At 37.4% G+C, this 18,718-nt stretch overlaps 7 protein-coding genes across 7 annotated transcripts; 5 read left to right on the forward strand and 2 right to left on the reverse strand.

The window, feature by feature from the left end:
* Nucleotides 1-1,541: 1,541 nt before the first annotated feature.
* Nucleotides 1,542-5,576, forward strand: C5L36_0C06350 (uncharacterized protein; the record flags this gene model as incomplete). The annotated part of the gene is made up of 1 exon (XM_029466329.1): nt 1,542-5,576. One exon carries the CDS (start codon nt 1,542-1,544, stop codon nt 5,574-5,576), a length of 4,035 nt encoding a protein of 1,344 aa, XP_029322189.1.
* A 284-nt stretch (nt 5,577-5,860) lies between these two features.
* Nucleotides 5,861-6,863, reverse strand: C5L36_0C06360 (uncharacterized protein; the record flags this gene model as incomplete). Its single annotated transcript, XM_029466330.1, has 2 exons — nt 5,861-6,770; nt 6,841-6,863. The coding sequence occupies 2 exons, from the start codon at nt 6,861-6,863 to the stop codon at nt 5,861-5,863; spliced, it is 933 nt and encodes a 310-aa protein (XP_029322190.1).
* A 284-nt stretch (nt 6,864-7,147) lies between these two features.
* Nucleotides 7,148-12,109, forward strand: C5L36_0C06370 (uncharacterized protein; the record flags this gene model as incomplete). The annotated part of the gene is made up of 1 exon (XM_029466331.1): nt 7,148-12,109. One exon carries the CDS (start codon nt 7,148-7,150, stop codon nt 12,107-12,109), a length of 4,962 nt encoding a protein of 1,653 aa, XP_029322191.1.
* Nucleotides 12,110-12,316: 207 nt separating this feature from the next.
* Nucleotides 12,317-13,762, reverse strand: C5L36_0C06380 (uncharacterized protein; the record flags this gene model as incomplete). The annotated part of the gene is made up of 1 exon (XM_029466332.1): nt 12,317-13,762. The coding sequence occupies one exon, from the start codon at nt 13,760-13,762 to the stop codon at nt 12,317-12,319; it is 1,446 nt and encodes a 481-aa protein (XP_029322192.1).
* Nucleotides 13,763-14,267: 505 nt separating this feature from the next.
* C5L36_0C06390 (uncharacterized protein) lies at nt 14,268-15,377 on the forward strand (the record flags this gene model as incomplete). Its single annotated transcript, XM_029466333.1, has 1 exon — nt 14,268-15,377. The coding sequence occupies one exon, from the start codon at nt 14,268-14,270 to the stop codon at nt 15,375-15,377; it is 1,110 nt and encodes a 369-aa protein (XP_029322193.1).
* Nucleotides 15,378-15,713: 336 nt separating this feature from the next.
* C5L36_0C06400 (uncharacterized protein) lies at nt 15,714-17,084 on the forward strand (the record flags this gene model as incomplete). The annotated part of the gene is made up of 1 exon (XM_029466334.1): nt 15,714-17,084. One exon carries the CDS (start codon nt 15,714-15,716, stop codon nt 17,082-17,084), a length of 1,371 nt encoding a protein of 456 aa, XP_029322194.1.
* Nucleotides 17,085-17,401: 317 nt separating this feature from the next.
* On the forward strand, nt 17,402-18,679 carry C5L36_0C06410 (uncharacterized protein; the record flags this gene model as incomplete). The annotated part of the gene is made up of 1 exon (XM_029466335.1): nt 17,402-18,679. The coding sequence occupies one exon, from the start codon at nt 17,402-17,404 to the stop codon at nt 18,677-18,679; it is 1,278 nt and encodes a 425-aa protein (XP_029322195.1).
* Between the last annotated feature and the right edge of the window lie 39 nt (nt 18,680-18,718).

The following is an 18,718-nucleotide window of genomic DNA, read 5'->3' on the forward strand; positions in this document are numbered from 1 at the left end:
TCTACACTAACGCTCTCACTTCAACAGCAGTTAAATTAACCTTTGATGTTTTTTTCCCGTACTTTATTGAACCCTTGAATAACAAGAATACTATTGGTAGAAAAGGTCCTTTTTATCAGCACCCGCTTTCCAGAATAATACAGTACTATCTGAAAGATTTGTCGCATTTTCATAGAAGTAGTCCATACTACTCGTACGTCTCCGATATAACGTGGAAGACATTTTTCCATGTATGAGCTTTTGTACAAAGCTACAAAGTGATCGAATTTAGTCAGGTTGATGAAATTGACGATCCCGATGGCGTCTTGATCAGTGTTTCTTGCAGAACAAACGAGTATGATTTTTTAGTAATATATGTTCCTAACATTCCATTATTTGGGTTGGACCCTTAATTCTACGTTAAATATTTGACATTACACAACCTTTTGTTTTTACAAGAGTTTGATAGTCCTGCTATTTTTTTATTAAAATTCCCCGAAATTTCCAAAAGATCACCCATGGAAGCTAATTTGAGAATGTTGGTCAGCAGCTATGCTAAGATTGCGGAGAGATATAAATGTGAAAAAAATAGTTTTAATGGGGATTCAATTGGTGCAACTTTGATTCTTAATCACTTATGTGCACAATGTAATATTTTTTTGAAATAGAACATTTCTAAAACTAAGAATGGGTCTCCAGATGTTGAACTGGAGCCATTTTTTGCAATATTAATTTCACCTATAGTTAGTTTTAAAATTGAAACAAACAAGAGTGATAACGACATCTACTTGAAAGCTAGTCATCTTGGTGAAATCTCCTCTTTTTACTGTGGTAATTATAAATCCAGCGGAAAGCTGAACCCAGCGATTTGGAAAGTGTCAAAATTCGGAATATAATTGTTCCTAAGGGAGGGTGGTTATTGTATACGGAGACCAAGAAGTTCAAAAGGAAAGTATAGAGAAAATGTCATATACTGCTTTTAATACAAACCGAGTTAAAATTCTAAAGGGTGAAAATAAGGGCCATTGCTCGCCCCTATTTTCCTTCTTAACTGAGGAAACACAAGATGAGAAGGAACATAGCTGTTTTATATTTGCTGGTCTGATTCCAGGGATGTTGCTTTTTCAAACCTCAGCATATAGGGATCCTGCACAGAGTCATGAACCCATGAACTTGCTTACCATTAATGATAATCATCTATAAGTGAAAATGATCCAAGTGTCCCCTTTCCTAATGATTGTAGATGTAAAAACAGAGTCTAAAACATATTTTGCTCATAAATTCATTACTTTCAAAAGCAATAAAATGTTCATAAAACCATGATTTCGAAATCCTATACGCAAGTCAAGCTGATAGCGATTGTTGAAGGTTTTTTGTCGAAACTGACCGAATAGTTAGCTAGTTGCGCGGGAATTGAATTTCGGAATGGCTAAATTCGGTGTGTACAAAAATTTTTCATCTTTTGCCAGGAAACCTCTATCTATGGAAGACCTTTCGTTATTCACCGTTTCCACCAAACCACAGGCTTCTATTCTTAACATCTATACAAAGATATAGCTAATATGAGTACGTTGCTGAGCACGAGGACGATGCGTGCATGTTTGAAGCGTTCTTTACGTTTGTCATACAGTAATTCAACTATCAAAAACTCAAGGTTTTTGGCGGTTGAATCTAAAGGTTACTATAACAAACCTAAGTCCTTGGATGACGTTTATACGAATGTTGGTTCGTCAAGTACATCACCACGTGCAGGAAACGATATGTTTTATGCTTCAACCTCGTATGATCAAGTTTTGACTAGAGTTGATTCAGAAATCCTCCAAACTTGGTCTTTATATGAAGCTTGTTTAGAAGGCAGAGATTATGAAAGAGCTGATTTGATGTTACAAAACATTGCAACGAAACACTCAGGTTATGGCTCTTACTTTCTCGATGCAATCAGTGAATTTCTTAAGACGTGGGGTGCTGAGGATGTGAATACCATGGAAGACGTACGCCGCTGGTTAACATACGTTTGTTCCCTAGATCGAAACTTTACTCCAGATGCAAGAATATATGCCTGGATGATCAAACTATCATTTGGGAAAACTAATGATGTTAAGGAAGCTAATGACTTGTTGATTGAGTACACCAATTTAAGTCCATCTAACAAAAATGCTGACGTTTTGCGGTATGTTGATATCATCGGTTTGTTAAACATAAAGAAATTAGTCGATTATAAACCTAAGTTAGCCGAAGATTTAGCAGGAAACTATAGGGATTTGTTTCTTGCTTTATCTGAAGAGCAGAAAGATTTAGATAGCCCATCATCAGAGCCTGCTGTAAATAACCCAATCTCGTTAACTGATAACGCTAAAAACCTTGATGAAAAAACCGATTCGGATACCGAAAAGATGCAAAATAGTCAGTTGAAATCTTTCTCAGAGATTTCTCTAGATTTAGCTCCAAAGGAAGGCAGTGCCAGAGAGCCAAACAATACAGTGATTGATAATAATATGGAAACTTTGAAGTCAGTCAGTTCAGAAAACTTGAAAAACATTAGGCATTCTCTGCTAGGTTTAGTTGATTCGTATAACGATGGACAGTTTGTGAAAAAACTGGTTCAGTTAATAGAGCTGGAAAAACTCGATATTGATACTTCGCAGTTGATCGAACAAACCAAAAACGGTACCATAAATCTTTTTGAATTGAAGAACAAACTACCTTTAGCGCAACATGAGAAGTTTGATCAAATTCTTGATAACATATCGGAGATGCGTGAAAGAATTTTGGAGAGCTCAACTTTGGAAGCTGCCAAATTGAAGTGGGAAAGGGAATTTGAAAATATCAAAGATAAATCTCTTCCATCGCCAGTTGGTGCTTATTTACATGACTGGCTACAAAATTTGATACCATTGATTGAAGAAGAAATCAAAGAATGTAAAAAGGCAAGAGAGCTACTCATTAATACTGAAGAAGGTAAGAAGGAACTCTCCAAAGCAGATATTCTAAGGTATAAAGAGAAATTATCGTATGGTCCCTTTCTAGAAGTTATGAAGACACCAAAACTTGCCACAATTATCATTTTGGACTCTATGAAAAGTATTGTTACATCTGATATTTCCAGGGGTGTTCCAGTTTCCAAGTTGGTAATGGGAATTGGTAAAGGTATCGAATTGGAATATAAGTCTGAAAAGATTCTAGCTGCAGATGTGGATGTTCACAAAAACTTTAAAGCCATCAAGAATACACCTGAATTCAAGAAATTTTTAAGAAGTTCCAAAGCTGCTGATATTGTCCAAAGGGTTGAAAAATCAGTCTTGAGCAATAACAAGATCAGTTCTGAGTCTAATACGTTATCATGGGATGCCGAATCTCTTTGCCGTATTGGATCTTTGTTACTTTCGTTTCTTCTTCAAGTCGCCAAGGTAGAGGTTAAGGGTGTTGATCCAAGAACAGGCGAAACAAAGACCGCTCTTGCGCCTGCGTTCTATCATACTTATGATTTTCAAAATGGTGGTCGTATTGGTGTCATTAAGCTAAATCAGGGTTTTGCAAATAAATTGGGTAGTGATCGTTTAGACCAGTCAATTCAAGCACAGTACTTGCCAATGGTTTGTAGACCTAAACCATGGACTTCATACAATGATGGTGGCTACTTTTTAAAAAGGGTTCCTGTTTTGAGAGCCAAGAATGCCCCTGAGCAAGCGGCTTATGCTAGGGCCGCTGCAATAAACGGAAAGGTCGACAAAGTTCTAGAGGGTCTTAACAACTTAGGTAATACCCCATGGACAATTAACAAGAGAATGCTTGAGATTATTACCAAGGTTTGGAATACTGGCGAAGCTTTCCTTGAGATACCGAAGGCAACCGAAAAACTAGTACTTCCACCCCCACCACCAAAAGGTTGTGAGGCTGTTGAAGTGTTCAAATACAGAAGAACATGCACGGAAATTTGCAATGAGTTCTCCAAAAACCGTTCAATGAGATGTGACATGAATTATAAATTAGAGATTGCAAGAGCTTTTGTTGGTGAAAGGATTTTTTTCCCACATTCTTTAGACTTTAGGGGAAGAGCCTATCCTGTTCCGCCAAATTTCAACCACTTAGGTAACGATATGTCTAGAAGTTTGCTTAAGTTTTGGAAAGGTAAGGAGTTAGGTCCACAAGGTTTGAGATGGTTGAAGATTCACCTTTCGAATTTAATGGGAAAAGATAAGATTTCTTTAGATGAAAGGGCTGCTTTTATTGACGAACACCTTGAACTGATAAAAGACTCTGTGCGTGATCCATTGAATGGTTCAGGTTGGTGGAAGTCAGCAGACAAACCTTGGCAATTTTTGGCTGCTGCTACTGAATTGGTCGAAGCGTTAGAATTATCTGACCCAACCAAATACATATCGTTCCAACCAGTCCACCAGGACGGTACATGTAATGGATTACAGCATTATGCCGCCTTAGGAGGAGATATCGAAGGTGCCAGACAAGTTAATTTGATTCCAGCAGAGAGACCTTCAGATGTTTATACACACGTTGCGAATTCTGTTTTGAAGTCCGTGTCAGTTGACAAAGAAAACGGGGTTCCTGAAGCGGAATTAACTTTACCTATTATTTCAAGAAAAATCGTTAAGCAAACTGTCATGACTTCTGTATATGGTGTTACATACGTTGGTGCAAGGGCACAAATAACAAAAAGACTCAAGGAAATTGAGTTTGATGAAGATGGTGTTTCTGCTTGCTCCAAATATTTAACTGAAAAGGTTTTCAAAGCTATCAGGGAATTGTTTGACGGAGCGCATGCAATTCAAGATTGGCTAGCATTATCTGCGAGAAGAATTTCAAAGAGCATCAGGCTTGATGTAGAGCCGGAAGAAGGTGACGAATTTATCTCTTCAGTTATTTGGACTTCACCTTTGGGGTTGCCTGTTGTCCAACCATATAGGACAGTCAAGAATAGGTCTGTCAAGACCAATATGCAGACCTTTGTTATTCAAGATCCGTATGGTGTGAAGAAGGTTGATGGTAGGAAGCAAGCAAACGGGTTCCCACCTAACTTTATTCACTCACTAGATGCTACACATATGTTGTTGTCTGTAAATAAATGTTCTGAATTTGGACTGTCCTTCTCTTCTGTGCATGATTCGTATTGGACACACGCAGCTGATGTTGATACCATGAATTATGTTTTGAGAGAACAATTCATAAATTTACATAAGAATAACCTGGTTGCCAAATTGAAGAGTGAATTTGAAAGACGGTACGAAGGTTTCCTTATGTGCGTTTCTGTTGACAAGAACGAACCAGTTGCGATTGCTCTTAAAAAATACAGAGATGAGCTAGCAAAGAAAATCGGACATGCACCAACTTTTATTGACGAAATTAAACTTGAAAAACAAAGAAGACTTCTCTTAGCTTCAAACGACCCAGAGGAAGTCAAGCTCGGTAAGCAATTAAGGACATCAATCACTGTTTTAGACGAAGTCGGGTACAGACACAACACCATTCACGACAACACTGGTCAATTTAAATTTTTGGTGCCGTTCACACTACCCGATATTCCGCCAAAGGGTGAATTTGACATATCGGTTGTTCAAGATAGTCCATATTTCTTTTCATAGAATTGATCTGTCGATACCCTTTTTCCTTATGCATCATTTTTTTCACATGAATCCATGAAACTTCCATTTTAGTCCAGTGTTTAGCGCTTGAATGTATAATACACTTGTACATATTCTATTTTCGAAGACCGTGACTACGCTTTTCTAAGTCTTTGGTCTATGCATAATCTTTCAAAGAAAACTATATAATACATTCAAATAATGATATTCCATAAGTACAAAAACTAGACTACTGTATAAACAATTTTTAACCGCTCTCTAATAAAGTAAGACCTGGCACTGCCTTAATGTTTTTGATTTTCAACTTTGATGATTCGTCCTTGACCTTCAAGATTATCGATCAACATAGACAACGGCTCAAGCTCTTTTGACTCCAACAAATCAAACTCCCTTATGAACGATATATAATGACTGAAGTACGAAATCCAATGGGCTTCTAAAGATAAATGGACAATTTTTTCAAAATGATTCCAATAAATATGCGCAATGATTCTAAACATTTGACGACAAATACCCTTGATGTCTTTCAAGAAAGAAGGAGGAAATGCCATTCCAGCTTTAGTAGGAAATATTGTTTGATCATTTATCTTGTTACTAATCCAATTGAGCGCATATTCAATGTATTGGTTGGCAGGCAAAGAAGCAGTACGACTGTTAGGCATCATCCAAACATATTCAGTTCGTGGATCGGCTGTCATAGTAGGGTATTTATCTGGTGTTACATACTCAGCAATAACCCCGTAAAACTTATTCAAGTGATTATAGAACTCAAAAACATTTAATGCAAGCCATTCATAGTGATCAACATACATTGGAATTTGTACGATAGTTTTGTAAGAACCTTTAACAAGAGCCGTTTTGATAAATGGTTCACACATAAACAAAGGCGGATTTTGAATCACCAAGTTCTTTTCATTTTGCGGACTTTGACATTGAACTTGATCTTGTGGCTGTGCCAACTGTTGCATGCTTTGTTGTGCAGACACAGTGTTTTTTGGCTGCACTTGCTGGTAGTTATAAGATCTTGTAGACTGTTTTGATGGAGACTGAGTTTTCCGCAGGGATGTGCCCGAGGCATTGCTATTTGAATAGAAACTTCCTTGAGCTAAGGAGATATTAGAATCATTAGGAAGATTAGGTTCCTTAAAAGCACGGTTGTTTTCTTGTTTTTTCTTGGAACTCCTGGTAAATCCCCTGTGTAGAATGCCATGAATGACAGGTTAGTAAACAGTTTGGAAAGTAAACGTTATATCCACAAACATACTTTATAGTACTGAAGAAAGACATTTCTTTTTCAAAGATAAGCTATAGCAAGTTTTTGCGTTAAAGCTCTGGTTGGGATTCACCCAAGGGGTGAAATATCTTCTTTTGATCTGTTGACATTAAATATTCCCCAAATGCTCGCGTTCAGAATTTGAAGGGGATCACAAGAACGAGCCCTTTTTGTTGTATTTTTTTTTTTAGAATAAAGTTTCTACAGTACAAGCCTTCCGAAATGATTCTTTTAAGAAAAAAAACAAGTTTCCGTTTTAAATGGAATCACTGGACACATTGAAACTAAAGCCTCAATTATGCTTTGTAATATAGGATTCTCTGCCGCAAAAATCTCTGATGAGAGTTCATCAAGTAGCGACTATAAGATAAAACTTTATCCTGACAAGCAAAAGCTTTGCATTTATGAGAGGTCAGTCAAATGGTTCTCAGGTGGAGTCAACAAAAGAAATATCAATGTTGAAAGTGATATAGTCGATGCGTTCTTTACGAGTTTTGAAGGCCCTTCAGATTACGGGGTCTCAAAACATGATAACGCAAACGAAAAGAATGAAACGGTATTAGTGCTCATACTTGAAGACCAAATAAGGGTTTATAACAAGGATAAGTCGGCCATAGTAGTCAGTTTTCCAATGCATATCAAAAGCGCATTTCCGTTTTATAAGGGAATAGTTTTAGGAAAGAAAGTGGATAGTATTCCATCTGATCCTTTGAGTGGTTTTAACATCAAATCTTCCATGACCAATAATATGTCTAATGCTATGTCTCCACTGAGTAATAGATCGTCCATAAAGGCAGCATTGAATTTGTCTGTTGGAGATGTGAAGCCCTCCCAAATATCCAACCCCATTACTGAAAGTAACTTTTTGGTCCTAACAGATATGATGGGTGATCCAGGATTAATTGTTTCTTCTTCTACCTCTTCATTTTCGGTCAATGAGGAACTAGTTTTATTTCCACGTTTTGCAAACAATTGCTTGGCGGCAACATTCAATCATACCGAGAAAAATATCTCGATATATTTCACTAGGTACTTAAATAAGTCCAGAAATTCTAAAGTGAAATCCCATCTGGCAATGACTCCCAGAAAGAACAGCAAACGATCGACATCTTCTTCAGGGGCCTTCTTGAACTCATATTCTAAGATATTTGAAGATGAAATGAGGCCATATAGAACGACCTCAAATCCTCTTTCATTTGACCGTATGGCACCCGGAGCTGAATATGGAGCCGATATATCTTCCAATAATTTAGGAAGCAGTTTAGTAACCAATTTTGAAAGTTGGAATTTGAAGAAAGATGCTATTTTTACCAAGTTAACTACTATTAATTTTAAATCAGACTTTTCCAAGCTGAAAACTTTTGCTCTATCATATAATGAAGAGGAAGCGTTGATTCTCGTAAATATGGAACTTGAGACGATTGAAATAATTTTATTTAGAAAATCGTCAAACCAGATAGGGTTGTTTGAAATGAAGAGCAGTACCACTATCATGGGATTAGACGCTGTCAAATTTGACATGGGAGATGCTGATTTTCCCTACATTGCTATATTGAATAGTAGAAAGGAAATGGTTCTTTACAACGTGTTCTATCAAATTTTTTCTCCAACAATACGTTTGCCTCATTTTTCTTTTGAAGCCATTGGATTTGATGACAGTTGTGAAAGCGAAATATCTTTCCTTTGCGAATCTAGTCGTCATTTTTCACTTCATCTTCACGTAACCCCAAAAGATAAGCTAGTGGAGAATTTGATGAAATCTTTGAAGTACTTAAGTCATGATCAGATTTTTCAAAATTTTTGGCTAAATTGGTGTGCTAATTCCTCTTTAGAGATCCCACATGGGGACGATTGGTCAGTATATGTTATAACGTTGCTTTCTATGAGCCTACCGGAGCGTATCGATTTGCAATACGTGGATACGAATATGAACGAAATCACTAAGTTAATACCCTATGTGATTATGGCAAGATCGAAAGTAAAAAAGAACTCACTTAAAACCTCAAAGTTGTCCGAATACTCACTGGAATCTCTGTTACCTAGAATTGTTTTGTCCTTGCACATAATAAGGGAAGACCTTCGTTTAAATATTCTGTTAGCTGAAAAATTTCACAAAATTTCGGTTCTTCTAGTGCAGCTCGTTTCTTGGATGTCCTGGTCAGAAGTGTGGCTAGACTATTATGGCATTGATCTATCGAATATAGACCGATCACTCAAGCTAAATTTACCTGAATATGTTGCTGTTCCTCCTGACATCATGAAATCAATATGCAGTTTGTTCTCTGACAGCATACTTGGCTTTGTAACATTTTCCGTAGTTGCTGGTGAGGATGAAATGATTGATAAAATTGTCACACCGAGAACTTACAACACACTAAGATTATTTGAGATTATTGTCTCTCCCGACTTTGATAGCATGGAGCTGATTAAAAACATGGTTGCATCTGAAATTAATGGTGCAGAAATTGAAACATATCCACCAGGTATTTATTTTATCTATAAGAATACAATTGAACTGTGTCAGAAGAAGTTGAGATTAAATTGGAATGTGTCAGAAGAGGAACTCAAATTAGTTGGAAGAGAGGATTTGCTATACTTGGAATCAGAGAGGAAGAAGCCATTTATAACAAGTGTAGGCTCAGGAGGCGTGCTCAAAAGCACTAAAGATATTTTGGATGAATTAAGTCAGAACCAGACATTTAATGCCTGGGATGGCCAAGCTGAAGCGGATATATTTAACGTAACCAAATTAATATTTTCACAGGATAGAAGATTTTATGAGCTTACTAAGTTACTTCAGACTTCAAAAGTTCAAACAGTCACTTACGCAACCGACTTGCTAATGAATGACAATGAAAGGTTGGAACATCAGAGAGCTATCAGTGCAAGAATTGCCTTAAGGACATTGACTACCCCTATTGGAAGAGGAGCGGTTTTCAATTCAAGCAGAACGCCTCTGGTTACAGAGGGCTTTCCTATTCCAAAAATGTGTTTTGATACATTGATTTTACCGGACAATGTCAACGTGTCCTTGAAGCAGGATTCTATACCAAAGAACCTATTAGATTGGGGTTACTTTCACAACGGGGCAAGTGCCGGCCTATTGGTTTCGAAAGAATTTAAAGGAGTGAGTGGCAGCTGGGTGGCTTTTAACCGACCACCTATTTTAAATGCCCAACATGCTGGATTTTTATTTGGTTTAGGTTTGAATGGCCATCTAAAAGATCTAGAAGAATGGCACATCTATAATTATTTGGGACCAAAGCATCTTCATACTAGTATTGGTTTATTGATAGGAATGGCTGCAAGTTTGAAGGGAACAATGGACATTAAAATGACTAAAGTATTATCTGTTCACGTTGTTGCATTTTTGCCACAAGGATCTACTAACTTGAATGTGCAGTTACCGGTACAAACGGCAGGAATCATTGGGATCGGTTTAGTTTATCTTGAGACCCAACACCGTAGAATGTCTGAAATTCTTCTTACTCAAATATGTTCAGCGCCCACCATTTACGATAAAGCGGTAGTTAGTGAAGGTTACCACTTAGCCTCTGGGTTTGCTTTAGGTTACATCAACTTAGGTAGCGGCGATACCATACTATCAACAACTGACAACCATATAGTTGAAAAATTGATCTCATATGGCACTTCCCTAAGAGATGCTCAAACTTTGAAAGAAACAGACAAGTGTTGCTCAGGTGCTGTAATTGCGTTGGCACTTTTGTTTTTGAAGACAAATAACAGTGAGATTGGAGACAAATTGAGCTTACCTAAAACAATTCAATTATTAGAGTATATAAGGCCAGACATATTAATGCTAAGGTGCCTAAGTAAAAACTTGGTGATGTGGAATCAAATTGAACCTACAAAAAAGTTTATTGAAGACCAGGTTCCCCGTTGTATTTACAAGCAATTTTCAATCGACTCCATCGATGGCTTAGATAGTGAAATTATTCCCTATATTAATATTATATCTGGGGCAGCACTGTCTATAGCAATATGTTTTGCGTCGACAGCCAACTTTGAGGCTAAGAAAACTCTGTTGTACTATTTTGATATCCTTCTAGATCTGGGAATGATTGAACCGACGAATTATGATGAAAAGCTAACGTTGTACTATGTTAGAAATTCCAGGGACTTATTAGTGCTAGGGCTTTCTGTCGTTATGGCCGGTACAGGAGACTTGGATATAATGAAACGATTGAGATACCTACAAGGTATTACTGATGAATATACAAGATACGGAAATTATATGGCAACGAATATGGCACTCGGCTTTTTATTTCTAGGTGGTGGTCAGCAAGCTTTTAATAGCAATAACAACTTTTCAATTGCGGCTTTGATAACTTCCATTTATCCCATGTTTGGCTCGAACAATTACGAAGATTCAGACGATCAAGAGTTGGATCCTAGTACTGGTTTAGGTAGATCGAATAATGGCAAGAATGATTTGCACTTGCAAGCATTACGTCATTTTTGGGCATTGGCAGTTGAAAATAGGTGCTTGATTGTTAAAGAAGTAGGAAATAGAGAGCCGATAAAGATCGATGCTGAAATAGTTCTGCTTAATAAAACAAGTTTGAAAGTGACTGCTCCATGTTTGTTACCAGACTTAAGTCTAGTCAAAAAAATTATTGTCAACTCGAAAAACAAATATTTTCCAGTAGAGTTTGATTTGAGTAGGTCTAGTCATAATGCAAGAGAGGAATTTAAGAAAAAAATGACAATATATATTGACAAAGATGGGCGCTATAAAACTTTGACTCTTGACTATGATGAGATAGTAGAAATGGATAGTGATTTGAAGAATCTAAAGATATCTGACAAAGAAACAAGTGTTGACCCTCTGAGAAGTCTGAGTATATTCAACAATTTAGATGAGATTGAAAAGGATATAATGTTTGATTATATTAACGGTAAGACTAGAGGATACGTTAGTGGATTTAGCTTATTTGATTTTAAGTTGGAACTTGAAAGAATAGTCAATAATGAAGGGATGAAGAATGATGAAAAAATGGTAAATTTGAAATTGATCTTTAATTTTGTTGATAGTACAATTACATCCTGTTATGAGGATGTTAACAAACGGAAAAGAAGAAAGAAGACCAAAGGCAGCGAATCGAATTTCAATCTTGATAAGGAAGATAATGAGTGCATAATTACCAATGAAGTACTTGGACCAGGAAAGGAATTGAACTACTTAAATGTTGAGTTTATAGAGAAATTGAAGAAGGATCTTTTCTCACAAGTGATTTGACAGTATGCATTGGTTTGACATTATAAAGATCTATATAAACGTATTTAACAATAATGGTAGAATTTAAATAGTGCAAAACAAGAATGAGAAAAAAAGAGTCATATGCGGTCATCGGATATAGAATATAACGAAGATGGTGAAATGATAACAACAGAGAAAAGATTTAAAATGAATAAGGTATGTGAACTGAATCGAATTTGATAGGCATCAACTGTTTTCAACATCTCCAATTTTCTGGCCCATTTTGACAATTTGACCTTCTTGTAGATTGAACTTGAAGTTTTTCGGAGCTTCAAAGACAAGCACGACAGTTGAGCCTAGTCTGAATCCACCTACTTCTTCACCTTTAAACAAAGGTTGACCTTTCAAGGTTGGCGATGCATTATTATAATGAGCTTCATAGCAAGTGTTCTTTTTTGACTTTTTCCCGTTTTGGTGTCTTGTATTGGTCACCAAATCTTTATCGAAATTCAATTTAATTGATCCCACATTAGTTGCACCTACTGGAGTCATGCTGAAAAACCCATGTTTCCAATACCCTAATAAGGCAACTCTTTCGTTCAAAACAAACAAGTTATTGAGAGTATTTTGGAAATAAGGAGCAACTGAATATAATTCACCAACAAAGTGGCGACGTATAGTGGAGACCCAAGTTACGGGAGAATGGAACCTATGATAATCACCTGGGGCTAGATAGATGACAGTGTAGAATAGATCTGTTTCCTCACCAGAAGGAGTTAAAGCTGTAGTGGCATTCAAGATTTCTCTTGTTGTTGGATGTAATATTGACCTCTCACCTTCGTGCGAGAAAGTGATCAAAGACCTCTGTGCAGATTGTGGTTGAGGTGTTGAAACTTTATGAGTATTGTTCTCAAGATGAGATAAGAACTCTTGCTCCAACTGGTAAACTTCATCATGATCTTTGTCCTGGTGATTGAAATCGATGGATTGCGAATGGGCCACTTTCTGTGAGGTGGAATCGCCCAATAGTGCTTTCAAATTATAAGAGAATCCCTTGACTTGATCTATTGTACCATCTGCATTGACATTACCAAATTTTAAAACCTTACCGTCAGAGGGGGAAACCAATAGGGCATTATAATCTATTGGACGACAAGAAGGTTTGATCTCTCTGTAGAAGAAGTCGCCTAGATTTTTGTAATTCTCCAAATTTGGATCTAACATTTCATCTAATTTGACATTGAATAGATAGGAATAAAATTTAAAAGTAGGTTCTCTTAAACCTTTAGGTAACGTTATATTATTGAAGGACCCCCATAATCTGGATATGGTATTCAGGGGCAGATACGAATATAAGTACAGAGGCCATGAGGTAGGTCTCACCAAATCCAAATCGTTCTGGTTATAAATTGAAGTTTGCTGGAAATCTTTAATTGAGATGAATAACAAAGCACCTAAAGTGATAAACACAAATGCCTGGAAAGGTTTCCGCTTGTTGGCAAAGTTAATGATGGTCTTTATGGCTTTGGCATTGTCGTTTTTATGTGGGTTCTGTGCAGCAGCTCGTATAGTTGTGCATGAGAATGGGTGGCTTGTAGCGGTATTTTTCAATGAAGCGGTTCCTAGAATTGTCGAACCTGAAGGACTCGAGGCCCAAAAGGGCAGCTTTGGGCGGGGGAGTTGCTTGAACATTGTATGCTAAGCCAGTAGAGGAGAAGGAATGGAATGCAATAAGATGGAATGGAAGAGCGTAAGCAGTACCTGACGAGATAAGGAACGTCCAGTAATTGTTGTTTTTATATATCTCCAATGCAGTGTCTTTTCTAAGATTGACATAAATATTTCACATTTTGACATTTCACATGCACATACACGAAACTCAGGTGCAAAAGAGAAACGGAGCGCACAGAGGGGAGAAAAAGCAATTTACATCGGTGCGAGAAAAAGAAAAAGAAAAAAAAATATAAAGGAAAAAAAAAAAGGAAAAGAAAACACCTGGAGTGGGGAAGGTGCACGGATGCCGTATGCCACAATTTAGTTACTGAGATTGAGAGAGTGGCAAATTAGAGAGGGGAAGGAGAAGAAGAAGAAGAAGAAGAAGAAGAAGAAGAGAGCCTCCCCAATCAACAGGTAAGCAACTTAAATATTCTTTTCTACTCAGCGGATAGACAGTGATAGGAGCCAAGTGAACATAGCAATGCCTGTAGTAGAAACCACCAATACCAGCAATACCGTCATGGCGCCATTTCCAGCGAGTGGGAACCCTCCATTAACGGTGTCAATTGCTCCTCTTGTTCTTTTATCTGTGGTTGATCATTTTGAGAGAGTGGTACGGGCAAATGACACATCGGTTGTGTCGTCTTCAAAGAGAGTCGTTGGTGTCGTTTTGGGTGATAACTCCAATGCAGACAATATCAGAATCTCCAATTCCTTTGCAATTCCATATGAGGAGGACCCGACAAATCCAGATATTTGGTTTTTGGATCACAATTATATTGATTCCATGATGGAAATGTTCAAGAAAATCAATGCCAAGGAGAAATTGATAGGATGGTACCATTCGGGACCAAAGATTAAGAAGAATGATTTGAAAATTAACAATGTTTTCAAACAATTCACACCAAATCCTCTCTTGTTAGTTGTTGATATCAATTCAAACAACAAGATCGATATTCCTACTGATTGCTATATGGCAGTAGAAGAAATCAACGAGACTGGATCTTCATCTACTACAACATTCATCCATTATCCGTCTATTATCGAGGCAGAAGAGGCAGAAGAAATTGGTGTTGAACATCTACTAAGAGATATTCGTGATGAAAATCGTGGTAATTTGACGATTGCTTTATCAAACAATTTCAAGTCATTGAAATCCTTGAATGAGAAGTTATCGAATATAGTCAGGTACTTATCCAAAGTCATATCTGGCCAATTACCTGTGAATTCGACCATTTTGGGGAAACTACAAGATATATTCAACTTGCTACCAAACATTTCTCAAATCACAGATTCAACTGCTAGTAATTCAAATAACTCTATTGATTCTCAAATATATACACACGAGAGGAAACTTGCCACCTCTTTTAACGTGAAAACAAATGATCAATTGATGATTATGTATGTGAGTAGTTTGGTGAGATCCATCATTGCCTTCCATGACTTGATCAACAACAAGATAGAGAACAAGGAGAGAAACGAAGTTGATCAACCTCAGGGGGTGAAAAATACCAAGAACGGGGAACCTTTGGAGGAACAAGACAGTAAAAATGGACAGAAGAAAAACGCCGCTGGCGATAAGGATAAATGATCTTTTCTATAAAAGGAAGCGTTAAGTAAGTTCAAACAAAATAATAAAGTAAAACATCAAAGTAATATAGCAGAGTAAAATAACAAGTAAAAAGGTTATGGTTGTGTGCTGCATTGACAAACATGCCATTCCGTGTGTGATTAATGACGAGGACGAATTTCCCCACCATGATTTTTCTCACTTTGGATAAAAATCCCGTTTTTTAATCTTTAATTTTCATGATGGTTTTTTCTCTATAAGGCCACCAGTCAAACCCCGTTCACTATAAGACAGTGTGGGTTTGTGAGGCTCTTTAGTTAACTTCTTCTACAGAGACAGGTTACCAAAGTATTGAAGATGATGCCGAGGCAGCTCTTTGGCGTAAATCCCGTATGGAAAAGTTTTTCAAGGGACATATCTTCAACGAGGACTCTTTCCTTTCACCTGAATTTAAATGGGTTCTCACTATATTACTCAAACAATCTAATGAGTGGCAACAGTTTAAACTTTTCTAAGAAACAGAACAATTCATCTTGCTTGAGATTTACACCAAATTATAGATTTGCAGCAATAACAAGATCGCTAACATCAGGAACTTCAAGCTCTCAGTCTCCATCTTCGGCATCACCAGTATCAAAAGTTTCAAATATCTGCCATCCACCAGCACAAGCTAATGCACACATACCTTTCCAGGTAAAATTGAAAGATCAAAAGAAAGACACCAGATCCGTATTGGAACTATATCAACAGGGAGAAATAAAAAACCTAAAGCAATTGTTTAATCCATATATGGCTCTGACGAAACCAAATCTAACCTTTTTGATCATGTTATCATCCATCTGTTCCTACACTCTAGCTCCTGGTTCAGCAGATGTGTCTAAATTTGTTTTTCTAACAATTGGTACACTCCTGGCATCAGGTGCAGCCAATGCAATCAATATGGGTCGTGAGCCAAACTTTGATTCTCAGATGGTTCGAACCTCAGCAAGACCGGTTGTCACAGGACTAGTGAAACCACATGAAGCATTCAAATTTGCTGCAATCACAGGAACCTTAGGATGCTCGATATTATATCTAGGAGTTAACCCCATTGTCGCCGCTTTGGGTGCCACCAACATCGTACTTTATAGTTGGTTGTACACATCACTGAAGAGGAAGTCTATTCTAAATACATGGGTAGGTGCAATTGTTGGTGCTATTCCTCCATTGATGGGTTGGGCCACATGCTCATCTCTGGCGGACCCTGGTGCTTGGTGCCTAGCTTTATTATTATATGCATGGCAATTCCCTCATTTTAATACTCTAAGTCATAATATCAAGGACGAATACAAACGTGCAGGTTATGTTATGACAGCCTTTGTCAATCCAAAACTAAATGCTAGGGTTGCATTGAGATATTCCCTATTGATGTTCCCAATTTGTTTTGCAATGGTTTATTATGGAGTCTGTGATTCATATTTTGTTTTCGATTCTTCAATCTTAAACGCTTGGATGTCCTATACTTCATTTAAATTTTGGTTGCAACAACGTCATAATTATTCTTCCAAAGTGCTGCAAAGTGGAGGTCCAAGTACCAACGACATAAACATGGCCAACGTTTGGGCGAAGAAAACGTTCTGGAGTTCCATCTGGCATCTACCAATTGTTATGATCTTGGCGATGCTGCACAAAAAGGGACAATGGGATAGATTTTTTGGGGACCCTAACCAAGAAGAACTCAAACCTTGAGATGATACCTAGAGTACCTTAAAAGCAACAGTTTCTTGTAAATACATGTTCTTGTGTCGTCTCTTATCATTATTCAATTCTACACTATTCTATACTATTTAGCAGTATTCTTTATATATTTCCAATCATATTCCTAAGAATTTAGCTCATTTTGCAGATGGCCTTGTCGAAGAAGAAGTAGGAAAAACTAAATTGGGAATGGGGCTCAATTTAATGTTCCACTGAGGCATGTTTTTTTTTTCCTTTTAGGAACACCAGTGTTATATATAAATTTCCTTTTTCTGATGAACGATTAAGATTAATCAAACGCCTTTGAAATGTATATTCCCAGTGTGTTAGCCACAGGAATACGGACGACATGGCTCAATGAGGATCCATCAACGAGCAATGGGCGCTTTGGACTTTTGTCAAATAATGAACATCAGGACCCCAGCCAAAGAAATGTTGTTGCGACCAGAAAATCCGAATTTCCTCCACTTTCATGCTATTCAGCGTCCCAACCTATGCCCTTGTATATGAACAAGACATCCCAGAGGGTTTATAGGAAACTAAAAACTTTAAAACTGAACAGTGATCTCGATGGCTCCAATAACGAGAACACATTTGAAAGTATTGAGCAATTAAGCTTGGAATTAGGAAATAGAATAAATCATACAGCTGAACTGTCAACATGGGGCTATAAATGGATAGCGCCTCTTGGAGTCGGTAAAACGATGTCTCAGCTTTTGGAAGAAGAGAAAATGCAAAAACTAGAGGAGTTTGTAGACGTTGAAGGTTTTGAACATGAGGATGTTCAACCACCTGGAGAATCTATGTCTGTCGATGCTACTGACCATCCAGCCGATGAAGACAATACGCATCTAATGACGGAAAATTTTGGACAGATGCATCGTACTACAGCACCTTCGAACGCTAATGATAATTTTACTATTGACGGTACAACTGAGGGCTCCATTTCAAGAAGTAATATCTTAAGTCTGAACGGTGGGTATCAAGACGACGCACAGCCACGTCAGCAAATGGCTGAAGGAGAAGAGAGAGACCTAGATGCTGAACTTAGTGACCATGATGTCAGTGGCTACGAAGAACATGATGCCTTTTATGGAGATGAGGATTACGATGAAGAAGTAATCCATGAAGATGAAGGCGCTGAAGAAGACTCCGATGTAGGAAATCACGCAATACATGAGGATTTTCAAGAGAGTGAAATTGAAAGAGGTTCCTTTGATTTCATTTCAGGTAATGACAGGCCACTATTACAAAGCAGTTTTGATGAAGAGCGGAACCCCTTACCAATAAAAAAGCAAATTAAACCAAATCACATACCTGAAGATGGATATTTCATGGCATTTGAAGATTATCAAAACGATCATAGTATCTTAGAATCAAACAACGGAAACCCAAGTAAATTTAGGAATGTGTCTATTGATGGAGGATCAATGAGAGTCAGAGGAGAATTAGTGGAGGTATTGGACTCGGCAAACCTTACCACACCGACCACGACCAACTCATTCTTGGGAAACTTAAACCAAGATACAGGAAATACCACTGCAGGTAGTGATAACGATTCAGATCTTGAAATGACCATCGATTAAAACTGCTATATAAATATATAAATGTTAATAGGTATGTAT

This window comes from Pichia kudriavzevii, chromosome 3, assembly GCF_003054445.1.
Source record: "Pichia kudriavzevii chromosome 3, complete sequence".
Taxonomy (NCBI): domain Eukaryota; kingdom Fungi; phylum Ascomycota; class Pichiomycetes; order Pichiales; family Pichiaceae; genus Pichia; species Pichia kudriavzevii.